This window comes from Grus americana, unplaced genomic scaffold (genome assembly GCF_028858705.1).
Source record: "Grus americana isolate bGruAme1 unplaced genomic scaffold, bGruAme1.mat scaffold_271, whole genome shotgun sequence".
NCBI classification, from domain to species: Eukaryota; Metazoa; Chordata; class Aves; order Gruiformes; family Gruidae; genus Grus; species Grus americana.
The window spans coordinates 33,212-42,307 of NW_026561559.1; the positions used below are offsets into that span (position 1 = coordinate 33,212).

The 9,096-nt window shown below is 70.3% G+C and overlaps 1 protein-coding gene across 3 annotated transcripts; it reads left to right on the plus strand.

Annotated features, from left to right (window-relative positions):
* The first annotated feature begins 130 nt into the window (after nt 1-130).
* CANT1 (calcium activated nucleotidase 1) lies at nt 131-3,991 on the plus strand. 3 transcript variants are annotated; one of them, XM_054811836.1, is made up of 4 exons: nt 131-210; nt 1,861-2,500; nt 2,779-2,982; nt 3,448-3,991. In XM_054811836.1, the coding sequence occupies exons 2-4, from the start codon at nt 1,882-1,884 to the stop codon at nt 3,816-3,818; spliced, it is 1,194 nt and encodes a 397-aa protein (XP_054667811.1). In that variant the 5' UTR covers nt 131-210; nt 1,861-1,881; the 3' UTR covers nt 3,819-3,991. The 3 variants fall into 3 exon arrangements, with proteins under 3 accessions (XP_054667811.1, XP_054667810.1, XP_054667812.1); XM_054811835.1 differs by lacking the exon at nt 131-210 and adding an exon at nt 571-1,150; XM_054811837.1 differs by lacking the exon at nt 131-210 and adding an exon at nt 1,221-1,574.
* The last annotated feature ends 5,105 nt before the right edge of the window (nt 3,992-9,096 follow it).

The window sequence follows — 9,096 nt, forward strand, 5'->3', positions numbered from 1 at the left end:
GCAGACCTTGCGCGCCATCGCCCTCGACGCACCGGAGGTGCGTCGAGGGCGATGGCGCGCAAGGTCTGCTGGGAGTTGTAGTTCCCGCCCGGCCACAGCGATTTGGCCTCTACCGGTTGCCGTAGTGGCCGCGGGTGTTGCTGGGAGCTGTAGGCGGCGGTGGCGGCGGCTGCGCGGGGAGGCGGGCGGCTGCGCTCGGGCGGCGCCGCGGTGAGCGGGGACACCGGGACGGCGGGCGAGGGGGGTCGGGGCGGGCCGCGGGGTCCTAAAGCCGGGCCGGGCCTGTAGTATAGGGGTTCCACACCGAGCAGGGGCGGGAGCACCGTGGGCCCCGAGCCACCCTGCTCGGGTGGGAGTCGTGGGGCTGTGACCCGCGGCGGGGATGCTGGGAGGGGGGGTCCCGGGGTCCATGAAGGTACCGCTCAGGGCGGGCCGTGTGCCGCCTTCCCGACGGCTCGCTCGGGGAAAGGGCTCGGGGGTCCCCAAGGGCGCGTTCGGCCCCCGGGTTCATGCCCCGTGACAGTGCTCGGGGAGGGGGGGGGCTGGGGCCCCTACAGCCGCCGTGGGGGACAGTGCACCGAGCGGGGTCCCCGGGCCTCTGCCGAGGTCCCGGCAGGACGGAGAGGGAGGTGTCTGTCGCCCCGCTGAAGCGGGGCCCCGGGGTGAGCAGCCGTCCCCCCTTGGGCTCTCCCGTGTCCCGGCCGCGGCCGGGAGCGCACCCGCCTGCCCGGGGCTCGGCCCCCCACGCTCAATGCAGCCTCTGTTCGCAGCTCGGGCTGCTGAAAGGCACATTGAGAGCCCCGCGCTGCGGCCGCCTGCGGGGAGCCCGGCCCATGCCCAGCGCCAGCCCCGGGGCCCCACCGCGGCCGGTGACGGGCCCGCTGGGGACAGCCCCGGGCCCGCGGCTGGGGACCCCTCTGCCCTGCCCCGGGCTGGGGGTGGCTGCCCGTGCTGCAAGGGGGTGAGAGCGGGCGGCGCTGGGGCAGCTGCCGGTCCCGGGGAGCTGCTTGCTCCCTGCGCAGCCTGGAGTGCCCGTCTGCAGGAGCCCGAGGAGCTGCCGCGTCCCCTGCGCTGCGTGGAGGGAGGTGGCGGGGAGAGGCACCCTGGTGCCCTGGCCCCACGGGTGGGCACAGCCCAGGGTGGGCTGGAGGTACCCGCACGCGAGTCCTGCCCGGAGGAGAGCCGTGACCGTGGGCGGGGGGGGGGGGCTGCTGCGGCTTTGAGGCTGGGCAGGTCGGGGTGTGTGTCCCTTGGACCCAGGCGCTGTGCTTCCTGCTCAGGCGTTGGCATCCTGCTCGGGTGGAGCTGCCACGTGTCTCCCGGTGTCCCCGTGGGGCCTGGAGACACACTCACCGCTCACCAGTGGGGCCAGTTCCTGGGAGCCGCGGGAGCTGGGCCAGGCCAGCCGTTCCGGAGGCAGCAAGGGTCGTCCTCGCCACTGGACGGGAACCTCCTTCCTCCTGGGGCGGTGCGGGGACGCTGCTCAGCAGGACACCCCGACGCGGGTCCTGGGGACGTACCCCAGGCCAGGGTGCCTTGAGTCCCTGCCTGGGCCGCTGCGGACCTTGGGACAGGTAGAGGTGCTGGGCAGGTCGTGTGTGCCTGCCAGCACGCTGGGGCTTGTTCTGGTCTGGGGGTGCAGAGGCGGGGTGAGAAGGGGCTGAGGGTGTCTCCAGCAGCAAAGCAGCCCTCTTGGCATGCTGGTTCTTCCCTGCACAAGGCGGCAGCACCTTCTCCTACTGCAGGAGAGGGGATGGGGCCCCTCGCTTCTCCCTCGTGGCTGTGTCCTGCCGTCCCCCGAGCTCAGTGCAGCACCACGCTCCAGCTCTCTGACCTGCTTCCCCCCCTCTTTGCCACCAGGTTCTCCTCGCCCCCAGTCTGATGCCCGTCCCGCCCTGCCATGAGTCTATGAGCCCCCTCCGGATCAGCGTGGGTGGTCTGCCTGTCCTCGCGTCCATGACCAAGGGTGCTGATCCCCGCTTCCGACTGCGCTGGAAGGCCATCGTGCTGTCGTCAGCCTGTGTGGGGTTTGTGCTGCTGCTCTTCTGCCTGCACCGGTCCTCCCCGGCACGGCCCATCCCGCCCAATCCTCGCAACTGGCAGCTCAGCCTGCAGGCAGGGGACCGCTACAATGACACCTACCCGCTGTCCCCACCCCAGAGAAACCCCGAGGGCGTGCGCTACCGCATCGGAGTCATTGCGGACCTGGACACGCAGTCCCGGGGCTCTCAGGAGCACACCTGGTTCAGTTACCTGAAGAAGGGCTACCTGGTGCTGTCGGACAGCGGGGACAGCGTGACGGTGGAGTGGGACAAGGACGAGAGCGTGCTGCAATCCCACCTGGCTGAGAAGGGCAGGGGCATGGAGCTCTCCGAGCTGGTCGTCTTCAACGGGAAGCTGTACGCTGTGGACGACCGGACAGGAGTGGTCTACCAGATTGAGGGCAACAAGGTGGTGCCCTGGGTGATCCTCCCGGATGGGGACGGCACAGTGGGGAAAGGTGAGCTCTCCCATCCGGCCCTGCAGACGCAGAGCAGTGAAGGCCTTGGCTCCTGTGGCTTGCCGGGGTGGGGTGCACCTTTTCCAGGACCCCATAAGCCAGGACGGGCCGGGGGCAATTCTGGGCCGGGGGCAATTCCTGCCCGGGGACCGGCTGGCTGCATGGCGGAAGGCTGTGCCCAGCACTGGGCCACCTGGTGCGGTGTTCGGGGGAGCGGGGGCCGGTCTGATGTCTGCGTGCTGGCTGAGCCCCGGCTTGTGCCGTTCTCTCCGCTGCAGGCTTCAAGGCGGAGTGGCTGGCGGTGAAGGACGAGCACCTGTACGTGGGGGGACTGGGAAAGGAGTGGACCACGACAACGGGGGAGGTGGTGAACGAGAACCCTGAGTGGGTGAAGGTCATCGGCTACAAGGGCGACGTGGGCCATGAGAACTGGGTGGCGAACTACAACGCACTGAGGGCCGCGGCGGGGATCCGACCCCCAGGTACTGAGCGAGGCTCCCTCCTGCCGCCCTGTGTCCCACGGCCTCTGCGGGCTCCAGGGCCGGGGTCTCCCTCCCCGCAGATCCTGGGACTGGTGTGAGATTTAAAGGAGGCTGGAAGCCAGAGATGTCCCCCTGTCCTGGCGGAGAGGCCAGAGCCTGCCCTGGCCAGTTTTCTCCCCAGTCTGTGCCACGAGCAGACGGAGGGTGGCTCAGCTGGGGCTGTGCCAGGCAGCCAGGCCCCTGGGCAGAGGAGGCTGTGCCAGGGTGCCCCTGGTCTGGCTCTGGGAGGGACTGGGGGGGCTGCTGCACGGGCATTGGGGCAGGAGGCAGAAATGTTCGCAGCAGTTGCCTGTATGGGGCTGCGACCTCTGCGGTTCGGTGTCTTTTGGAGCGGGGAAGGGTCCCGCCCCAGCCTGGCGGGTGCCCTGCTTGCCCCGTGCCGTCAGACGCCGCTCCCTGCCGCAGGTTACCTGATCCATGAGTCGGCCTCCTGGAGCGACACCCTGCAGCGCTGGTTCTTCCTGCCGCGTCGTGCCAGCCACGAGCGATACAACGAGAAGGCGGATGAGCGGCGAGGCACCAACCTGCTGCTGAGCTCCACCCAGGACTTTGGCGACGTGACGGTGGGACGCGTGGGCGAGGTGGTCCCAACCCATGGCTTCTCCTCCTTCAAGTTCATCCCGGACACGGACGACCAGATCATTGTGGCGCTGAAATCAGAGGAGGACAACGGCAAGATCGCCAGCTACATCATGGCCTTCACACTGGACGGGCGCTTCCTCCTGCCTGAGACCAGGATCGGGAGCGTGAAATACGAGGGCATTGAGTTTATTTAACTGACTTTTGCACAGGACCGGAGGGGTGAGGGAGGCCGAGGGGCGCTGGGGCAGGCCCTGCCAGCACGCCCCTAGCCGCACGCACGCCCCGGGCTCGCCCGAGGGATGCCGGGCAGTGCTCCCAGCTCTGTAGTTGGCCTTGGCGTCCTCTGTAAAGCGTTGGCTCTGCTGCAGCAGGCGTGGTGCGAGTGTTTCGGCAGTGGCACCTGGTGGCAAGGGACTGCCACCACAGGGTGCTGTGAGAGACCGCGGAAGTTCCCGTGTGCCGGTTCCCCTGGCAGGCCCTGCGCTGCAGCCGTTAGTGCCTGGCCCCTAATTGCGACACTTCTGCAGCAAGTTGGTGGCTCTGGTGACATCCGGGCTGTGGGTTTGCAGCTGAGGACGAGCCTGAGTCCCAGCTCTGCTGCCCTGCCCCGTGTCCCGCCATGCTGCGGTGCTCCCCAGGTGGAGGAGGGGGTGTCCAGCTGGAGCACCGGGCCCATCCCGGTACCTGGGGGGGTGGGTCTGGCCCGGGCCCTGGAGCCCAGCCGTGCTGGAACCCTGTCCTGGGGCCACCCTCCCTCCTCTCCATGGCCCCAGCTCCTGACTGGGAACGCAGCAGAGATGTGCAGACAAGCATCCCTGTGGGCACAAGCGGCCAGATCCCGCCTTGTTCCTGACCCTCCTGGGGCCGGGGTGACTGGGGGGGACGGGGCCACGGCAGGGTGTCACAGCCAGGGCAGGCGAGGGCCACCTATGTCATACTTGGGTGGATTTCATCAGGGGTTTTCTGCAGAAGCTGGTTTTCCTTCCCTTTTACCATAAGCTGGGTGAGGTGACGGCCAGGCTGACGGGCAGTTCCAGGCACTGATTTCTGAGGGGAGCCTCACGGGGGAGGGGACTGCGGTGGGGTCCCTCTGCCCCTGTCTGCGAGGGGACGCAGCAGTTCCTGCACTGCCAGTAGCACCGGGGAAGAGGCTTTTAGCAGCCTCAAGTGCTGGCAGCCGGGGCCGTTCCTGGTGCCGCTGTACCGGCACAGGGGCTCTGCCTCGGGGGCTGGGGGAAGCAAGTGATGGGGCTGACAGCCAAGGCCGGGTGTAACGTGGGCACATCCCTGCGCCTGGCCCCGTGCCGTTCCCAGCCTGAGGACCTACGCGGTTTGCTGGCTGCGTGCCTTTTCCCAGCCTGGCCGTGGGAGAGACCCCAGCGGTGCCTCTAGAGCTGTCAGCTCTGGGAAGAGCCGAGACCTGGGCTGAAGCCGCCAGGAGCCGCCGGACGGTGCGGCCGTGCCTGCTCCAAGGGCTGCTGTGCTCGGTGCAGGAGGGAGAGCCAGAAGCACCAGCTTGGCTTCCCAGGGCCAGCAGCAGCTGGGAAGCATTCGCAGCAGCCCTGGAGCTTTGTTGGCTGAGGAGCCCTCCCTGAGCTTGCCAGTGGTGTTGTGAAATCGTGGCAGCAGCCTGTGGCCCCCCAGGAGGAACTTGCCGGGGTCCCGGGTGCCGAAAGTGCAAATCATGGGTATCTGCAGGCCCCCGGGGCCTCCTTCCCACCCCACTAACCACAGATCTGCAGCTCCTGGCCTGGCCCACGCTCCCCTGGCTCAGCCCAGCCCCTGCCCCAGTTGGGGCAGCTTCGCACCAGCCACCAGCGAGGGGCTGGGGCCGGCGTTTGGCTCCGTGGTGCTGCCCCAGTTTGGCAGGGGAGAGCTGCAGGCACAGACCCCACAGCCAGGTGGCATGGGGCAGCTGGTGGGGGACGGGGGGGGGTGTGGTGTCAGGACACCGCCAGCCCGGGCTGCGGGAGCAGGACCTCCTCCCCTCCCCCCCCGGAGCCAGGCTGCCATCCAGGGCCCCGCGGGGACGGGTCCAGTGCAATTTCGGGGTGACCTCCCAGCAGCCTGGGGTGCCTGTGGGGACGCTGCCAGCAGAGCTGCTGTCGGAGGGACCCCGCGCCCAGTGTGGGTGGGAGCAGGCAGAGGCGCAGCTTGATAAGTGGCTGCCTTGTAGCTCTGGGCATAAGCCCCCAGCTGCCACCAACGTGTTTGGGCTGCCTGGGTCCCTCCCTGCGGCCGGGGTCCCTGTTACCGCCCGGCCCTCGGGCAGCTCTGCCAGCAGGCAGGGCTTCAGAGAGCTGGGGCTGGCTGCTGTGGTTCAGGGAGCTCCTTTGGCCCCCCGTGCCTCCCCTGCCTGCCCCAGTGCTGCCCCGCTGCGGGGGCCAGCCGTGCCACGGTGCAGAGAGCTGGCAGGGATGTGGGTCTTCTTGAGAACCCAGCCAGGCTGCCCCCGTTCCCCCCCTCCCCTGCCCCTGTTTACAGTGTCCGGCACCTCCGCGAGTCGAGCGAGGAGTGCGTACGAGGCTGGACATGTGTTTTCGTTTAGCCCAGACAATGACTCACGCTGGCGCAGGGCTGTGAGCAGACGCGCTCATCTCCTCTGTGGGGCAGCTCTGCCCCGGGCACGGACCCGTCCCCAGTGCCGCAGGCAGAGCTGGCCTCGGCCCATGCACGTGGCCTCCAGGGCCATGCAGCACCTGAGGCGCATCCCCAGCCCGTGCCGGGTGCCAGCTGGCCGTGGGCCACGCCGGCCACTCTGCCCTTGCCTGCACTTCGCTTGGCACAGCCTCTGCCAGCCTCACTCGCCCTCCTGGCCTGGGGCTGGCGGCTCTGCAGCACCTGTCTTGGCCCCGGGGCTGGCCCTGCCATGTGGCTCCTTGTCCCCTGGGCTCAGCCAGGAGGGGAGCTCTGCACCCCACTGGGCCTCCCCATACCGTGTCCCCCTGCGCCCCCAGACCATCCCACCAGCTGTCCTGACTGCTGCCCTTGCCCTGGCCCTTTTCCTAGCAGTCTGGCAGGAACCCATCTTGCCTCTCCTCGTGCAGGCAGGATATCAGGGGCCTGGGAGGCTGCCGGGGCCAGGGGCAGTGGTGCAGCATGGGCAGCAGGACCACAAACGGGACCGGGCTGCAGCATCCCCGGGCCTGCAGACCCTCAGCCCTGCGGTGCCCTTGGAGCAGCACAAGCGCCCACCAGCACCAGGGTGTGCGGCAGCACCCAGCACCTTGGGCAGCCAGGCTGGCAGGGCTCCTGGCAACTGCTGCCGAAGCATCTGTGAAGTGTGTGCCCTGCAGTGGAGTTGGGGACCTGGAGCCCCATCTCCAGGTTTCATCCAACATCCTGGCAGCATGAAGGCAGTCACCTCCCACAGGTGCCCAGCAGCCTCAAGCAGGGCCTGGACTGAGCTCGCTTGCCCACATTTCCGTTGTTTCTTCTCATCCTAAAGGGCAAGCACCTCCGACACCTCCCTCAGCCGTGAGTAGCCCTGGCAGGGCAGCTCCGTGGCAAGAGGCTGGCTCCGGAGCAGGTTGTGCGGCCGCGGTGCTGGCTGTCCCCGCCAACGTGTGCCTGCAGCGCTGGCTCAGCTGCGCTCAGAAGCCACGTCCCTGCCCAGAGGCAGAGCTGGGCTCCCTGCCCACTTCACCGGGATGAGGGCACCGCTGGAGAGACGGCGTGTGCTCACGCGGCGTGGGCGTACAGGTACGGTGAGACCGGTGGCATCCTGACACCCTCCGCGGTGATGCAGCCAGGACAGGGACAAGGTAGGGTTTTGGAGAGCGCTCCAGGGCAGATGGCTGCCGGCCGAGGGGGACAGGCCCGAGGTCTGTGGGCACCTCACAGCGCCGCAGGACCCCAAGGCGAGCGCAGCCTTCGGCCGGCCACGCCGCGGGCACGGAGGAGGGAGCAGACGAGGGGACACGGGCGGTGGGATGAGCTGAGCCGGAGGAGCCGGACGGAGAGGAAATGCTTGGGCACAGACATAATCGCAGCCCTCCCCTGCAATTTACTGCTCCGCTCGGCGCAGGCCGGGCGCCAGGTCTGCGAGCTGGGGCCGGGCTCCCGTGCCCGCCCTCGGCGCCTTCCCCTCCCGCTGCCCATCTCCCGCACCGCTGCCCGGCCCTGCCCGCTGCTGCCAGGCCCCGCCCGGGCGGAGGGGCGGCGGGTCCCGGGGCCGCGGATGGCGGGAGGGGGCGGCGGGGGCGGCCGGTGCCCGCGGCGGGGGCGGGCCGGGCCCGGGGGAGGCGAGCGCGGCGCGGAGCCGCATCCTGCGGAGGGGCGGGAGCAGCCGGGCTGGCCCCGCGCCATGCAGAGGAGGAGCAGCAAATCCCCGGAGCACATTAAAAAGCGAGGCTGAGCGGCAGCCGGGGAAGGAAGAAAACACCTCCATAGAAGGCAGCGGAGCAGCGGCCGCAGCAGCGCCCGCAACGCCGCGCAGGGGCCGCGGCTGCCGGACCCAAACTTTCCGGCGGCGGCTCGGCCGGGCCCGGCGGTGGATGCGGCTTTCTCGGCCGGGTCGCTGAGCCTGCAGCCCCGCCGCAAGATGCCCGCCGCGCTGCCCAGCCTGCTGGCCTGGCTGGCGGTGCTGCTGCTCGGCAGGGCCCGCCCGGCCGACGCCTGCAGCTGCTCGCCCATCCACCCGCAACAGGCCTTCTGCAACGCGGACGTAGGTGAGCGCCGCCCGCCGCCCCCGCGCTTTGTCCCCGGCAGGAGCCCCGCAGCCCCGGCAGGAGCCCCGCAGCCCCGGCCCGGCCCGCGCGAACTTCCCGGCGGGGGAAGGGGCGGAAAGTTGGCGCGGAGCGGCCGGGCTCGGCGAGCGGGCAGGGAGCGGGCAGAGCCGCCCCGGCCCCCGGCACCTGCCCGCAGCCCGCGCGGGTGCGGGCTCCGCGCCCCGGCCGGCCCGGGGGTGTGTCGGCGGGAGCAGATGCGCGGCCGGGCGCGGTCTGTCCGTCCGTCTGTCCGGCCGGCCGGGGTGTGTCCGTCCCTCCCCGCGCGTCTCGCCGTCTCGGGGGGACCCTCGCGGCCGCGCCCGGCATCGCTCCCCGGGGCGTCCCCGGGCGATGGAGGAGCCGCCGCCGCCGCCGGCGGAGCGTTGGCTCTGCCCCCGCCGCGGGGCTCGGGCTGGGGCCGGGCCGGGCTCCCCGCGGCGCGGCCCCGGTGACACGGGTGAGCCCGGCCTCTCCCAACTTTGATTAAACCGCGATGGTACGTGGCAGCGCGGGGAGCTGACGGCCGGGGGAGGCCAGGGCCCCCCGAGCGCGGCCGCCTCCCGCACGGCCCCGCTTCGCAACAGGCAGCAGCCGGGAGCGCGGAGCCGGCACCCAGCCCGGGAGAGCCAGCCGCATCGGGCTCGGTCACCTCCCGTCTGTTCCTTATTTCCAGGCATTTCCTCTCCCCCGTCCCACTTTGTTCGGCTTGGATGCAGCTGAAAGGGAGGGCTTGGCAGCGCCGGGATCTGGATTCCTCTTTCTA